Genomic DNA, 18,141 nt, shown 5'->3' on the forward strand with positions numbered 1-18,141 from the left:
AATTCTCAAATCCACAACCCCCCAGTATGTAACACAAAGATGCCCCTAATCATAGAAACAAAGCATCATTTTACAATTGTCTATAGTTACAAACCAGTCATGAGCAAGGAGAAACACCCACAGCAACCCTATGTCCCATAGGGTGTCATCTTTAGTATGTCAGCTTCATTAAGTTTTGTACGTTAGAAACCAACAACATGTATGGAAAGATTATCTCCGCATCAGACTCAAAACATAATACCAAAACAAATACACAGTATTCTCCACGCAGACAAAGCTACATGCTATTTGACCTGTGAACTCAGAGTAGTAGGCAGTCCAGCCCCCACGATGATTTCCTTCCCACTTGTCATCCGAGTGCAGAACAGTTCTCACCCCTCAATGTAAAAACATTTACAAATTCCCTTACCATAAACAGTGAACAAATGCCACGTGAGTATAAAAAATCACAAGTTTATATAGCCATGGTGTCAATATAGAGCGTACTGTACAAGATCAGATTAGACAGCCCGTAATCCCAGAAGGTCTGCATATTATCATACTGCTACGAGAGGATGACACAGGTGCACAAAGCCAAGCAGAAGCAGATGAAAGAGCACAATCGGCGCCGAGGCATGGCGTGTAAAGCGAACAGCCATGCAGGGTGTGGGTTATTAGTACTAAGTAGCTTGAAGGCAGAAGATAATGACCCCCCTTAGTCCATTTTAAACTTTTATGAGAGGTAATAGTTACCAATTCTTCTTAAGAAGGAAATACCATGTTTTAAGCTAGCATTCCCGTGCACCATAGAAGCTCTGAGCGGTAGACGAGAGGTAATATACCCTGGTAGGCTGCAGCCCAATTTTGAAGATGGTATTACGAAATAGTTATTCCAATCCTACTGTAGACAACCAGTTAGAAATTCAAAGGATACTCCATATTTTACAAAATTCTCCTTATATAAAGACCACAACACCTATACAATACAAGTTAGGTGTGCTTCTCTTCTTTTTTTTAAAGGGGACTAGGCCAAAAAGGTTTATAGTATTTTTTCGTGCTGTATAGAGCAGGCCTGGAGTAGCATTAGTACATACATACTAGATGAAGGGTTCTTTTCATAATAGATTATATGCAAGAAAACATAAGCAACAATATGCTCGGTTTTCAGAGGAAAAACCAAACATTATTCTATATATCTATCAAGGCTAAGTCATATCTACCAGATATCTACAGCTTTGGTAGGCTAAAGGCCCCATACCCGATGATGTTTTTAGGTACTACGAACCAATTAGTCCCTGCCTATTAGTATTTCAAGGGGTAATGCATATTTTTCCAAGTCCTTTTATATAAAAAACCTTTCCTACACCCAAGTTAGGTGTTTTTAAGGTATTTCCTTGTTTTGTAAAAAGCCCAGTCTGGAATGGTATCAACACATATGTACCAGATGAAGGGTTTTTAACACTAGGTTATATCACTTCATAAGCAACACCATGCAAGGTATTCATAAGATCTTTAAACAATATTCCCTATACCTATCAAGGATAAGTCATATATTCCATATACCTATTGTTTGGTGTTTTAACCCGAGTAAGGACAAAGCAGAGTTATACCCTATTTAGTATAAGAGAAAGGAAGCCATTAGAGTGGCATCAGACACTAGTACAGGAAGTTTAGTAAGCTTTTTTACACTTATCCCTCATGGTAACAAACACTGATCTGATATTAGCTTTTGCAGTCCAACACCTGCAGCAGACTAATGAGTTAGCCCGTAGATCATTTGTCAAAAAATATGCCAGCCTTCTCTTTCCGAACCAGGGAACATCTGTAGCCCAAACACAGTGGTGGACATATCAAGATAAACTTACCAGAGTAACATTATGGGGTCGAGAGCATTTCAAGAAGAACATTAGTCTGGCAATGGTAAAAGAGGCCATGGGTTTAGGTCCAAAGTACTATTACGTTGAGCAGTCTATGAAGCGCGGGTTCTCAAAGCGATTATTCCTAGTGGCACAATTTATTCCTCATCACAAGCTCATCCTATATCCTCATTTTGGCCCTTACTTATGAGGATACTTTGATTATTCTCCCCGAACCAGAGGTTTAAGCATGGTATTAGCTAATCGTATCCTGCCCCATACTGAACGACCACCCATATGTTTCTATTGCGATAGTTGTTTGTGTGCATGTAATGGATGGCTTAACCGTGATGTAAGAGGAACCTAGGTGGTTTTATCTGCTCTTATCTATGATAGACTCTCTCTTTTTTAAAACAACACTTTTGAACAAGTGTGTGTGTGTGTGTGTGTGTGTGTGTGTGTGTGTGTGTGTGTGTGTGTGTGTGTGTGTTAGAGAGAGAGAGAGAGAGAGAGGGAGGGAGGGAGGGAGAGACTTTATTCTTTAAGAAAGTTGGTATATTTCAAATCCGGAAAACAAGCTTCATAAAGATTAATTTTGGGACAACCTCAAATAAGATTAAACCAAATGGCCTCCAAATTTCCACCTCAATGGGAGTGCAGAGTTGCTAACCAATAGAGCTTTGGAATATCTTAATGGATGTTGGCTACCTACCTACGAATTCTTACATAAATTTTCTAAAACCAAAAACCAAGGAAGTGTACAACACCCTTATGATGTCACCAGATTGATTCTTCCCCCTGAACAACCGGAAGCAAGATGGGTGGATATCGTGAAGAACATTTGGTGCCCAAAATGGCTGCTTAGAATGAAGATTCTTTTGTGGAAGGTCATTTGGGGAAGCCCTTCCTATTGAGGTGAAGATTCTTGCTAGAGGTATTGGCCCAGGTAGATGCTCCTTGCACCCTCCATAATGCGCCTTTTGGCAAGCTAAACACTTCAATATACAGAAATAAGCGACGAAGCCTCCAATTTGCTCCAATTTGAAAGGCATTTCCTAGCAATTCAACGATTAAAACATGGGAAGCACAAAATGGACAACCTCATCCAAAAGCATGGAGGGCAGTTGTTTGCACCTAAGTATGTGACTTTTAAAATGCCCTTTTATATAGAATCTAAAAAGATTCTTTTTAAAATCGGTTGAGAGAGTTCAAATTTTAAGTTCAGCATGCAATCTCTCTCCCGCATGCAAGACTGGTAGAGCTCTCTCTCTCTCTCTCTCTCTCTCTCTCTCTCTCTCTCTCTCTCTCTCTCTCTCTCTCTCTCTCTCTCTCTCTCTCTCTCTCTCTCTCTCTCTCATCGGTGCACTCCTTCAATGAGAGATTCTTGTGAGGCTTTGTTTTTTTTCTTGGGGGGGGTTGGGGTAAGACCAGGCAGACCAAGGGCCACGACAGACATGCAGTACAACGGGTCCCTATTATTAGCAAGGCGGGCCTATATAGGGCACGGTTGGGTGGAAAGTGGCATGCTCCAGTTCCCAATCTTTACACTTGTATCAGAGCTCACGGGAGGGAGGAGCTATGGAGGAGGGAGGAAAGCTTTGCATGACTCATGCCTGGCTGCATGTTCTGTGTGTGTGTGTGTGTGTGTGTGTGTGTGTGTGTGTGTGTGTGTGTGTGTGTGCACGCTTGGGCTGTGAAGGAGGAGGCGTGGGCATGGCTCTTTGGTTACACAGAGGTCGAGGAGGAGAGTTGGAGCCATCCATGCAGGCACCCTTAGCAAAAACAAAGCTAGTGATCGACCTACACCGAATGGAAAGAAATTACTCTCAACAGGTGCGCACAGCAGTGGGGATGAGCTTTCCCTTCTTCAAGGTCGTGAATCGAGCGCCACACATCTCTCTCTCTCTCTCTCTCTCTCTCTCTCTCTCTCTCTCTCTCTCTCTCTCTCTCTCTCTCTCTCTCTCTCTCTCTCTCTCTCTCTCTCTCTCTCTCTCTCTCTCTCTCTCTGTGTGTGTGTGTGTGTGTGTGTGTGTGTGTGTGTGTGTGTGTGTGTGTGTGTGTGTGCGTGTGTGTGTGCGCGCGCGCGTGCACGCGGTGTTGTTTCTCGATGCCATTGCAACAACCTTGGCTTCATACGACATGCGTCCAACTTGTCAAGGTAAAAAAACCCCAAACCTAAAGTTGTTTAGGGGTGCATGCACACCCCGTGCACCCCACATACGTTACGATTGTAGATCTTCCCGATTGTGACCACGGCCAAGGAGTTAAGGCAGCGAATTTTTTGCATGCCCTACAGCTTTCGGACATAATCCCTTGGTGGAAACGGCATCGCAGTTGCAATGCAAGTTGGGACCTTGAAATTGCTATCAAAGCAATTGGATGGACACACAAAGAGCTGGATTAGACAAGCATATGTTCAACTCGCAAAGACAAGTGCATGGCACACAAGTTCAAGCAAGGCTACATAAACTAACATGCAAAGCATGCAAGCAACAAATTCATTTGGTTATTACAACGGCAAGGCCCGTCATGAGGAATACTTCATGAGGTATGCATTGATTTTTACTTTTGTTGCAAATGTGCTCAATAGCTCTCACAGGCAATGAACATGTGTGTTACCATGGAAATGAACATGTGTGTTACCACAGAAATTTTTCATAATTGTGTAATTTAAGCATTCATAACACAAGCATTGCTAGTGTCAACAACCATAAGCACTACAATTTTGCTAAGTACAACAAAAGATAGGTTTGCAGACCACAGTCAAGCAAGTCTTGAATGAGAAACAAACTCGATAATAAGCACAGATTCTCCTCATCCGACGTATCGGCCAGAGAAACTCGATTGAGTACGATATTCAGGTTTGAGATTTCCTGCTTTCATCAGTTTTTTTTAGCATATTGCAGAAGATTTTCCAAAGATAAAACTTTGATGCAAAAGCAAGGCCACTCAACAACGCTTCAGTATCTCAAGAAGATAGCTCTTGATCCGGGGGCACGAATACTTGGCAACTATTAGTATGGCAAGGCCAGTTGCTAAATTTTTTCAAGGGTCCAAAGATGTTCAGCATGGTCGGATCTTTGCAACCCAAGCAGCTAACACATCAATTGTTCTCCATCTGCGAGTTTGGGGTTTGAATTTTTTTTGCTAGGGTGTGGCTCCTTGAAAAAATGTTTTTGCACTTAAGTTGACCAAGACAATGGTGTAGGGTATCAATTCAAGTAAGTCGGTAAGCAAGTTATTTGTTTACAAGTTTAAATTTATCTTGCAGAAGTTTTTACTATGCCAATTTTAACTTCCATCAAATCAAGTATGGTAGTTAGATAGCCCCATTTCCTGAGCTATTTACTCACAACATTGTGTAATCTAAGGATTTTCAATCAGATGTATGATTTGGCAAGGCCGATTCTCTGTGAAAACATGACATGGTTGACTTTCTCTTTCCTTGAAATCTATTTGTCAACATGCAAAGCTGTTGGATATGAGCATGGGCTCCATCCTACCTTATCTTTTTCATGTATTTATGTGAATCAAGGCTTTGATGTCGGGCATATTGCATAGAAGTTTCCCAAGTTTGGAATTAGCATACAAACTTCGGGAAACTTGGCACCATGTCTATTTGATGTTCTCTTGGAGGTCGGTATGACCCAAGCCACAATGGCATATAGGGTACATTTGATAGCTCTAAATTTATCCACACACAAGGCTACAAGCCAGCTTCAAGCGAAGACAACTGCTCTAGAGAGGCAACAAGGTTAGTACATTTCAAGTTATCCTTGTTTCTTTTTTTGGTAATTTAACCTTTCTTTTGCAAAAGATTTCTCTACTATGCAAAGCAAAGTGCTTTTCCAGCCTTCATGTGAAGCAAGGCTTCTATTCTTTACCAAGGTTCTATCCATTGCCTTTAGATCAAAAATTATGGCACAGATATTTGGCAGTAAGTGGATATAAGCTCACAATTTAAGTTTTCCACCAAAGCATTGTGATGTATCCTTGCCTGTGTAATTGTGCAAGGCACGTATAGCAGTAGCTCACAAGGTTGAGACTTTCATTGAATCCAAGGGCTTATCAATCTATTTTTTTGATATGCATGCATGGCATGCGAATAAGATGGCACTACATCCACTCCATTACTGTTTACGCTTCCGCAATAACATCAACTACTATGTCCAAGAAGAATTGAGGCTGGTAGATGGGCTTCCGATCGTTGTATATGTATACATCGGTGAGCACTTTAAATCATTAACTCTATGCACAAGGTGCAGCCAATCCCAATGATGGTTTCTATGGGAAGCAAGTAGGCATGGCCTAGCTATCAAGCAATTAATTCATGGCACGACATGAATAGATTAAGAGAGCCTCCACGTAGGTAATCTCTTGTTTAAACACCTTAAAATCTAGTATGACTATTTTCTTTGGGGATATTTGACATCTTTCTCCTGTGTTCATGGAGGAAAAGATTCTCTCATGACTTAGTTTTGAATAAGATTCCAACTGCAAAAGCTGTGTTGCTTAGTTGCAGCATTGATTATGTCTCTAGGAGTAGTATTTTTAGGGGTATGACCCAGCTAATACACAATCACTTCATACGTTTTGAGAGTCCAAGGGATGGTGGTACAAAAATTGGTTGTCCTTGACAGTACTTTTGAAAAATCTTTGCAATGCAATTTATCAAAGTCCCAAAAGAAATCACTTATCATATTGTATACACTGGATACATCTTGGAAAGAAGAACATAAAAAAAAAAACCACAAGTTTTGGCACAAACTACAAAAATTTTGCCAATCTCCACTTTTTTATTAGTACCAATAAGGTGGAAAAACAATTGGTCCTTTTTTTGTACCGCCAAACCCTGCTTTCAGCCAGTCATGATTTGAGCTCAGCACATTTGCACTTTCAAGGAAAGAAGTCTGCAATCTACCAAGGGGTAGTGGACAACTTCAACTTTCTCAGCTGATTCCAAACACTTTTGACCACGATAGACTGGGTTGAGCAGTTTTCATGCAAAGTCTAACCAAGCGGTTTGACATTGCAGTAGCTAACCAAGGGGTTTGGATTGCAAAGGCAACACCCAAGGTTACCAATTTCTATTGCTTGTTTTTCACTAATCTTTCATTTAGTGTTCAATAGGTCACTAATATATTACCTCTTTAAATCTAGTTTTATGGTAAGGCATCTTTCTAATCGTATCTTTCAGATTTGCAAAGTGCACGTGACTATGGGTAATTGAATTATGTTCAACCTCCAGGTATGCATATAATTTGGTTTTATTCCCTTTTTTAGTATGCTTTGCTTGACTTTTTCAAGTCGGATGAATAAGCTTGAATGCTTTCATCCATTTCGCTCTTCAAAGACATGACAATGTCATGTAAGAGCAAAGAATTTTGGGCAACAATCCCAAATATATTTCTGTATTATGCTGTTATGGAACTTAATGTAGGGTTCTCTTTGGCACATGTTGTCACATGGGATACAACATGGTCTAGGAACTCAAGGGGTTCGGTTTAGCCAATGTGGAGCAAAGTATATGAGAGTCCTTCTCATTGATGTCACTAGTGTTTATAGTTACCTTCACACACAAGTATATCTCGTACTTAAAAGATGTTCTTTTTTCAAACATCCTTTTTTGAGACACATTCCACATGTGGAGAATATAAATCTTGTTGGGGTAAAGGCATGCGCCTTTGCCAGAAGTTAGACGTATGGTGTTTGGCCACCCACTGTATATACATACACATTCCTTATTCCTCATATACACAAAGAATAAGGAGCTCCTCACCACATTCTTGGAGGTTCTTCCACCCACACAGTGTGTCTTCTACTCTTCTCCTCCCTTGCACTCTACACACACCGAGCATCGCTTCCGCACCTAGCACTCTCACAAGTGATATCAAAGATTCGGTTTCGCATGGGTGTAGTGTGACAGTTGAGTTGACGGCTTCACAAAGACAAGCATATTGATGTTAGTAGATTCAAGAGAAGGAAGAAGAGAACAGCTTGGCAACTTGTGCGCATCATAGGTTTGCGAGCGGTTTTGCTCGTGTACACCGGAAGCTTCTACGTCGACATTGTGTGCATAGTGTAAGAGAAGCCCACATTGCATATTCGAGCTTAGGTATGTATATTTAGCTTGTATAGAGCTTGTGTAGCAAGCCATTTCTGAATTTTGCAGAGAAGAAGCAGGAATATTAAATGCTACAGTTTGTTTTTGTTGTTTTCGGCTCTCGAAATAGTGTTTTTTGCATATCTCCGTCATACGGATAGACATGATCCAGGAGTTTAGGTTGGAGTTTTGATACATTTCGGATGCGATGGTGATACCTATGTTTTGTAATTCTAATCAAAATTACAGCAGGTACTACAGCAACAAGTTTGTGATGCGTTTTTGGATCAAAACCGGATGTTTTGGCATATCTCTCACACCCAAACTCGGATATATGTGATCCAAGAGTCTATCTTGGGGTTTTGGCACGTTTCAAACGCGTTGGTCATATCAAATTTTTGAAATTTTGAGTGTGATTTTTTTGTAGCAGCCTGTAACAATCACGACATATCAAAGCTTGGCAGTTTGATTCTTACATTGCAAAGCATTATGCGATTTGCATCTATGGCTATGTATGGCACATTGTGGTGCTATTTGAGAGGGAATTCACATTGCTTTTGTGTATACAAATTGATGCTTTGGGATGTGACTTTCGGATTGTTACACATTCGAATGCGGTTTTGTATGCATTGTATGACTATGTGGGGTGTTTTAGAGAGTGGTTTTAGCACGATTTTGTACAACTTATGCTATGTATGCATTCGGGGATACAGGTTGAGCTATGGATAGCTCACAGGTACCAAGTTCACAGATTCACATTATTTTTGGACAGATATAGGTCACTATAGCCACTCGTTCAGGAGTGAGCCAGGCAAGAGCAGAGGGATCAGATCCATGATGGATCTGATTGCGGAAGAAGCCACAGATACTAGAGTGCTCAGAAGCCCGATCCATTCATATCTTGCCATATATATCTAATTGTGTTGGACATAAGAGTGGGGTTCTTTTTACAATGGAGACGAACGATATTAATCTTTTAGTGAAGGTTGTGCACCACCCTTTGTTTTGATAAAACTTCCAAGTGAAAGTCACAAAACTTGTAATATCTTCTACAATGTACTTGATAGCTTAGATTTCTACTTGTGACCAAGAGCATAGGCCCTTGTAAGCAAGCACAAGCGGTGTCTTTGCCCCTGTGGAACAAGGCCATATTCCAAAAATTTCTACTACTTTTGCATACATATTTGCACCACTTAACGCAATTGCCCCTTGTAATCAATGCTCTTGATGCTACATCTAATGCAACATTGTGATAGCCCTTCTTGAAGGGCTCTACGGGTCATTGCATGGCTAGGGATCTTTTTTTGGCCATGATATTGTCAAGTATGGTGCCAAATGTAAACCATAGGTGGTACCATAGAGGTGGGTAAATAATTCTCTTGATGATAAAAATTGTGTCACTTTTGGCTCTCAACAATGGTCCTTTCCACTCTTCATACCATTTGACATATCTTTATAAATGTCCTAAAAGAGCACCACAAACCGAAACAAGTTGGCATAATATGTATTAAAGTCTCTCCGTCACATGATAAATATTTTCCATTTTAGCTAAGATTATATAGCAGATTGTATCCAAAAATGCATCTATTTTTGGCCTTTGAGGGTGCTACAAAACTAAAAAGACGGGTTCTAAGCAAGCGTGTGGTGGGAAAGAGATCAAGCTTCACTAGGTAACGCCCTCTAATATTTTATTTTACTCATAGTTTAAGTCTAAGGCATAGCTTTGGAAATAATCCTTATGCATAAGTTTGTGTTGAGCAAGGCTCAAACATTGGACCATTCTACTTTCAAGTTACCTTTAAGGACTTGGTTTTATCCCTTCACTACCCTCAATAAATTCATGCTTTAGAGAGTTGATTCTATAAATACTTGCACATGATTTTTTTCTATCCTCCCATGTTTCCATTCATTGTAGAAACATTGTTTTCCATTGTTTCAATTTATGTCATGTGCATCAAGCTTCCACACTAACATTATTAGCCATATTGCTTGCAGAGTTGAAGTCAAGAATTGAAGTGCATTACCTTTTTTAACAACTCTGCCTGAATGGAGATCAAGTTAGTAGCTCTTTTGTATAGACCGTTTCTGTTTTCCTTCTTCAACACCAAGCAGCTCTTGTGAGTAACGATCTCTCGGGCTGAGATAGAATGAATTCATCTAGGGCTGACAACTCTACTCCTTGGGCTGCTTTTTTAACTGCCGAGGGTAATTGAAAAAGGGACCATTCCAGCTGAGCTATATGGGATGCAAATGAATGCTTAATGGTGCTGAACCAATGTGCAGAACGAGAAGGTAAAAGCGCAAATTCTTCCTGGCCAAAAACAAACATGACAAGGAGTCTTCTTAGGGCCAATTTTTGACGATACAGGAGCTGCAATCTGCGCAATGGGGTTCTAGGGTATAGCTCTGAAACGTGCCAGCAAAGTTGTAAATCCCGAAAAGGCGCCATGTCGCTAGGGAAGAGGGAGCTCCCCTTTAGACTGAGGCCACACGGCTGCTAAACTCCTCCACCCTCTTCCGGTGTATTCTTTTAATTGAGACCCTAACCCATTACAATCTTGCTGATATCTCCAAGCAGTCATACAATTTTTAGCTAGTGCAAATTTCCAAGGTGCCCATTAGCATACATCTCATGCCACACCAATTTATCAATAGGAGACCATAGATACAGGTTCTATTGATCCTAACCTACATGCTGACGCCGTCAGCTGCCCATCAAAATAAATAATGACAACTACGAGTAGTACCATCACTGATGAAAAGAGAGTGGGCCTTTACATACACCTTTTGTTGTTTTAAAGTAGGCCTGCATCACCAGCAAATGTGCATAAGCTGAAAAGTGACCACTTCGATTATAGATGAAAGGGTCAGCAAATATTCTTCACTTTGCCTGGTTAATAAAATGACAAGCAACAAAAAGCCGTTCAGGGGACTATTTACATCATCTAGATTTGAGCTCTGTCAAGGTCTTCACCATTGCTTCATTGATATGTGCATGTTATCATGGAAAACCTCCGGTCCAGCAGGCACTCCTCAAAAACTGATCATCACTAGTTTGTATCAGAATTTGTAATTCAGCTGAGATCTTCTCCAGTGTGTGACCAAAGTGACTTACCCAATATCCAGGATACTCAACTAACAGATTGATGTTTCCACAGTAGAAAGAGGCTTTGGTGCCATGTTACTTAAACATGAAGCTTCACTCATGAATTGTGTACAGTTTTGGAAAGGGCAGATTTCCAAAATACTGGATCGGCACCTACTCATTATCACGTGCTTGTGAATCCACTTCTTCCAATACAATGGAGTCACAAATATTCTGTAAGATTGTAAAAGTCGATTTATTAGGTTTAATGCCTTGTTCTTGCATAAGACGAAAAAGTATCGTTGCTTGTTGACGACACTGAGCTTGTGCATATCCAGCAATCATTGTATTGAAAATGTCTACATCTCGACAGCGCAGACCGTCAAAAAATTGACGGGCCTCTTTAAGGGCCACACACTTGATAAACATATCAAGCATGCTGTTGAATAAAGCAATGTTGGCTCTGACTTTGTTCTTTCTAAAATAAGAATAAACCTCTTTGCTCCTCACTGAATCCCTTAGGTTGATGCATACATCTACCATGATGGAAATTGTAACTCTATCTGGTTTTATAACTTGCTGCTTCAATTTATCAAAAAACTTCAAGGCGTACTTGTAAAGGGCATGGTGCATACATGCTCCGAGCATTGCATTCCAGGATGTGATATCCTTTCTTAGAATGGCGCTGAAAACACGGCGGGCTCCTTGTATGCTTCCACATTTTGAATACATAGTGATAAGCATAGTACTCAGCAATGCATCGGAACCAAGCCCAGAAGCCCTGATGTGCTGATGGACGTCTCTCCCAAGGTCCAGGATCCCCAAATTAGCACAAGATTGAAGGATGTTTGCAAACGCAGTTTTGTTCGGTCTTATTCTTGCTTCAACCATCTGTTGAAAAATTGAGATGGCCTTATTGTCAAGTTTATGATCAACGTAACCAACAATAAGTGCTGTCCATGACTCCTCATTTCGCTCCTCCATACCTGTAAAGACTCTTTCAGCAAGTTGCAAGGCATGGCACTTACAGTACATTTTCAAGACTTCATTCTGCACCGTCAAGCTCCTTTCATGCCCATGTGTCACTATGTAGGCATGTATCTGCAGGCCATCTTTCAAAGCAACCAAGTCCATGCAGGCACTGAGGGCACATACAATCGACACTTCATTTGCTCTGACACGTTCCTGCAACATTGTGTAAAACATTTGAAGTGCTTGATCATGCTGTCTTTCATATATGTAAGCAGCTATCAGAGCAGTCCATGCATCAGATGTCCTGCAAACCATACTCTTCAGGACATGATGCGCCTCAGAAAAGCACCCACAATTGGCGTACATGGAAACGAGAAGGGACCAGGTGTGAGCATTAGGTTTCAAGCCATGTTTTACCATGTGGGAATGAACCTGCTTGCCCTGTGCCAGAGCTTTGAGTGTGGAGCAAGACTCCAAGAGGCGAATGTAAGTGGTTTCCCGATCCGTCCAAGGCTCTGGCGAGCAAAGAAAGCGAATGATTTCGTAAAGTCTTGTTTCTGTGTACTTTCTCCTGCGTATATTTGAGATGGGCTGCAGCTCTAGCAGACGCATAGCTTAGTAATAATGCGTACATGGCGATCAACACTTCATGGTCACGCGAGGCTTAGTTCTCACTAAGCTTCGACAGCTAGCAGTGGGTAGAGAGAGAAAAAGCAAGGAGGGAGAGAGAGAGAGAGAGAGAGAGAGAGACCGCCTAAATAGACATAGTTGGCGTACGAAGCCGGTCGTCAGAGGCTGTCGGTTGATCTACGGAGAAGTAAGCCTCGCGTGACCATAGCTTTAGGCTAGTGCTTCTTGGCACGAAACGGCGTGAATGGGCCAGGTTGTGCGTTCAATCCTTCGAGGGGGGCAATGTAATTCCGGTTTGCAAGGATTACTTTCTAGAGTGCTCAATAATCCCACCATGCCCGTGGAAAATGAGGCCTATCGAGCAACAATCGAAGGAGTGCTTGCGCCTCTCTCTCTCTCTCTCTCTCTCTCTCTCTCAACTTTGGCACGTTGCAGATCCTTACTGGCTTGCAGATCCCGCAAGCCAGTAAGGCCTCTTCCTGCCATGCGAACGGCTAATCATTGTTGTGAATGTTATACTATTATTAGTTTTGGACATTTTTATCAATTTTACTTATGTTTTATTTTCAAAAACCATTCAAAAGAAGCAATATAAAGAGAACTCTTCTTTACGTACTATTCTTTGAGTTTAAGTGCATGCGTGAAGAGAGAAAGAGAATCCCGAAATCATGTTTTCACACACATTGCACTTTTTCAGCAAGACTTAGCTTCTTGACTCTTCACGAGGAAGACAAGCACTCCGAGAACATCCTCAATATAGGTGACGTGCAATTTTACTTCCTTTTCGAAGCTAATGAAGCCATTAAAAGCTCCATCAGATCAAAGTTGCAGAAGATACACTTTTGTCCCCTCTTATGTTTTTTTTTTTCCCTTAATCATGGCATACACGCTCATGCTCTCTTATCTTTCATATATTTATCTTATTGTAATTCATATTCCATGAGATGAATAAAGAGGCGAAAGGCAAATACTTAATCGTACTGATTGAGGGAGATAGTAGGTACCCGATATGATGTCTTGTGTTTTGATTCTTGTTTATGTTGCTCTCTTTATATGTTATGATTATTCAATCAATCGTTTTGCTCAATTTATTTTGATTTAATGAATCGATAAAGTTGTGTTGAAAGTGATGGAAAGATATCAGGAAGCTAATAATGAATGTTAAGACAGAGGATGTGACTTTGATGTGCCACCGATGGAAGGCTTTACGGTTGAGTACTAGACCATGGTAGGCCTCTAGTGGGCTCACTACGCTTTTCCATCGGAATGTCCTACTAGTAGATTGCATGTTCACAACCTATCTCATTCTATCATTCAAGTGTGGTAGACTGGTTATCCCAAAACGGAGTAAGAGATCTTGAGTTCAAGACCCGGAATAGATGTATGAGGTCTCTTGGGAAATTTGTTCTTCTCTTCATCAACAGATAGATGTATGAGGTCTGTGGAATTTCTCTTCTCTTTGTTAGATAGGTGTATGAGGTCTCTGGAAATGCTATCATCTCTTCATTTTGAATTCTCTTGAGATTGTTCTTGAAGAGTGTGCGAATGTGTGCGTGTGCGGGGGGGGGGGGGGGGGGGAAGAGAGAGAGAGAGAGAGAGAAAGAACACATGATGTGGGTGGAGCAACTCACCACAATGTGTGAGAGAGATCCCCTTATTCTTTTATCTAATAAAGAATAAAGTGTGTACAAGTGATGACTGATCGGATGCCTCTAGCGCGTCTTATCGGGGTAAGAGGTACACCGTCTTTATCCCAACAATCTACCACATATCGGTGTTACCCAGCGGCGCATTAGACGCACTTATTCATGTGTGATATCTTCTTGAGCTGAGACATAGTTTGATCTCAGTGAGACAGTTGAGAGACAGTGGATGTCAAGTAGTGCTTAGAGAGAACTCTTTCCAAATGCATTGTGGTTTGCTAGTCATTTTACGAGAGGAGCCAAGATTGGTTTGGTCTACCCTATGCATGTATCTGAGGTGTGAGACATGTTACCATATACACATGGTGATGTGTGTGAACACACTTAGGACCGTCGGGGCATTTTTTCCCTCACTAGGAGGTTTTTCCCCCCGTGCATTGAATATACATCTATCACTCTAGGGCTAACTTATCTTTCCATTGCACACTAAGTAACACTACTCTCTGTTTTGTTCCTTGAGCTTCTTCGTCTTCTCCAAGAGGTGTGTGTTTCCTTCCAACCCTATTTCCAACAATTGGTATCAGAGCAGGTTGCTTCCTCCTGAGCTTAGTCGCGAGTACACGCCTACTCACTTTTTTAGATTTATGTTTGAGCTTTGGTGAGCGTCAATAGGTCGAAAAATACTTTGGCAGAGCTCGTAGAGTGTAGTATGCTCAGACTTTCCATTCGAGCTCATTTCGGCCTTCGTTACACTACAGGCAGTACTGTGTAGGCAGTTTTGTCCTTTTGTACAAACTTTTTATCAGAGACATTTTTCGCATAAAAAGTCCTTTATAGACTTCTTCTGCTGTTCTATATAGCATGTGTTGGTATCCCTTCGTTTCTCCTCTTTTCGGGCAGTTTTCACATCAGGTGTCGGCACTCGCCCTGGCTGACAACAACACAGATGTGTTCAAGTTGTTTGCTGCTAAGGATAAATTGGATGGGGATAATTACCCAATGTGGGCTTACATGATGCAACATGTTCTTGTGTCAAAGGGCGTTTGGAATGTTGTGCAGGGCATTGATGTATGTCGTGGTTCTATGGATACAGGCGATCTTAAGAATGTTGCAGGTTTTGGTAGCAGGGTTGTTGTTACCAGAGTTGTTTTTCCTATGACTAAGCAAGGTTGTTTGGGATTTTAGAGATACACAATTACATGCATTGATTACATTACTTGTGAAGCGCACTATTACTCCTCACATTACTGTGTCAAAGGGCGTTTGGAATGTTGTGCAGGGCATTGATGTATGTCGTGGTTCTATGGATACAGGCGATCTTAAGAATGTTGCAGGTTTTGGTAGCAGGGTTGTTGTTACCAGAGTTGTTTTTCCTATGACTAAGCAAGGTTGTTTGGGATTTTAGAGATACACAATTACATGCATTGATTACATTACTTGTGAAGCGCACTATTACTCCTCACATTACTGTGTCAAAGGGCGTTTGGAATGTTGTGCAGGGCATTGATGTATGTCGTGGTTCTATGGATACAGGCGATCTTAAGAATGTTGCAGGTTTTGGTAGCAGGGTTGTTGTTACCAGAGTTGTTTTTCCTATGACTAAGCAAGGTTGTTTGGGATTTTAGAGATACACAATTACATGCATTGATTACATTACTTGTGAAGCGCACTATTACTCCTCACATTCGCTTAGCTAAATCAACTAAACAGGCTTGGGATATTCTAGTTGGTCTTTATGCAATTCACAATGACACTAAAACAGTAGGAAATTTCGGAGGTCATTTGGAGGGCCATATGAAGGAGAGAGAAAATAGAGCGCGTCCAATGAGCAGGAGGGCTACGTTACGTAGGAAAATACGTGGAAAGACTCAAGAAATAGGAAAATATTTTAAAAACTTTCACGAATCTAGGACTGTGGCATCGTAACTTCTTTGCTTTTACCGAGGTGTTAGGTGCATGTGTGGTCCCATTGCTGATATTCTCTTATGTTCATTAACGTACTAGAGGGTGACCATTAAGCCCACACAAGATATTGGAATTCTAAAACACTTTCCCTCCATTAAGATGCTTTCAAAGTGAATCTCACTCCACTAAAGCTTTTCTCTCGAAGCTATGGCTTCCACGTCTTCCCGCCCAAGAAGCTTTAGGTGTTTATGGTCTCTCACACCAACTACCAACACATGCACTTTGCCTAGAAGGCTAAGTAGTAGCATATCCTCAATTACAATATCAACTTCAATAAGTGCAGAGACCCAATGAGTTGGACAAAGGATAAACAAAGGTTCATGGGTCCTCATGCAACCAAGAAGAGCCAAGAGGTCTAGTGCTATCAATGTTTACCGCTCAGCATGGAATGCCAGAGTGTTGGATTTCAAAGTTGAAATCGCCAAAATATATGTAAAGGAAGTTCTTGTTCAGCATGTGTTTACCCATCCAGACGTGATAGCACACAGTGGAAATGTGTCAGATATACATCAACCACGTTGCAATTGTAAGTATTCTTCACATCTCAACTACATTTGATTTTTCATTTCACTTATTGATACTCTCATTTTAACTTTTCTTATATATTTTGCAACGTTTATCTCTCTTCTTATGAGAAATGGCTCCATTCTTCACATCGCAACTACATTAGATTTGTCATTTTGACTTATTGATACTCTTAGTTTAACACTTGTTATATATTTTGCAGATGTATATCCCTCTTCTTATGAGCAATGGGAGCCTATGGAGTGCATAATAGGCCTCTTCCTTGTCGTTCATGCCCACCTTGGTTCTCTATAGTATTCAGGGAGAAGCAGCAAAAGCCTGGCTGATGAAGGAATATTTTTCTATGACCACTTCTAGCAACTCTGCCCAGGGAATAAGAATGGCATGTTGGTGAAAGTGCCTCTACCAACCGACTGGAACACTGTGGACTGGCCAGTTCCTGAGGAAACAATGGTGGAGGCAATGCGAAGTAAGCTCTACAAGGATATAAAAAGGTCTCTACGTAGCTCTATTCCCACCAAACTGGTTAGAATTGCAAACTTTTTGTCCTGCTGCACTGTTCATAGAGTTGTTTCATAACTACAATATACGTGTTACGAAAACTATGTTCATGTGCAAGTCATTTCAACAGTCATCCTGTGACAAACTTCTTGACAGAGGATGGTATGTAAAGGAAGAGATTGGCATACGGTGCGAGGTCGCGCTTGACACTCTAGTTGTCAAGTACATGATTGCAAGCCAATCACTGTTAGTCTCCTTTTGGTATATGCGATCACAAATGCTCAGAGGTAGGTACATTCCTATGGACCAGGTTTCTACAGGTTTGGAAGATAATCCTACTATGGATGTGGATGTGGAAGTGTTTGATAAAGAGCATGGCCTAATGTTGGTGGTTACAATAAGGGAGCTATGCAGTCTTCTGCAGTTGCGGCACGACATAATTGAAGAGTCAATGGACAGGGACCTTTCAGATTTTTCCTTTTTCCTAGCTGGCCGTAAGCTGATGCGGCGTAGGGAAAAAGATATTTTGTGTAAAGAGTTGGATGGTCGGGTTAAAATAGTGTCAATGTAACAAAGATTCTTGTGAACCCAAGTGTATACGAATGACTTTCAATACATGAAGTTTTTTTGAGCTCATTTGTCAATTGTGGTCTGTGAATATAAGTGTTCTTGAAATACATCTCTTTAGCCATTGCCACATCTCTCTCTCTCTCTCTCTCTCTCTCTCTCTCTCTCTCTCTCTCTCTCTCTCAATGTTAGGCAAGACAAAGACATGATAGAAGAATCAACTTAATTTATTAGAAAGTACAAACTCGTCCTGAAAAATGGACTGAGATACAATTTCTGTAAGTATGAAATCAAAATGTCTTCAAGGTAAAAATC

The 18,141-nt window shown here is 41.0% G+C and overlaps 1 protein-coding gene across 1 annotated transcript; it reads right to left on the minus strand.

Moving 5' to 3' along the window:
- Window positions 1–9,600: 9,600 nt before the first annotated feature.
- LOC147421694 (pentatricopeptide repeat-containing protein At1g11290, chloroplastic-like) lies at window positions 9,601–12,730 on the minus strand. The gene has a single exon (XM_086503633.1). The coding sequence runs from the start codon at window positions 12,605–12,607 to the stop codon at window positions 11,198–11,200; it is 1,410 nt and encodes a 469-aa protein (XP_086359759.1). The 5' UTR covers window positions 12,608–12,730; the 3' UTR covers window positions 9,601–11,197.
- Window positions 12,731–18,141: the final 5,411 nt, after the last annotated feature.

Source organism: Adiantum capillus-veneris, chromosome 27, assembly GCF_014529385.1.
Source record: "Adiantum capillus-veneris isolate H3 chromosome 27, ASM1452938v2, whole genome shotgun sequence".
NCBI classification, from domain to species: domain Eukaryota; kingdom Viridiplantae; phylum Streptophyta; class Polypodiopsida; order Polypodiales; family Pteridaceae; genus Adiantum; species Adiantum capillus-veneris.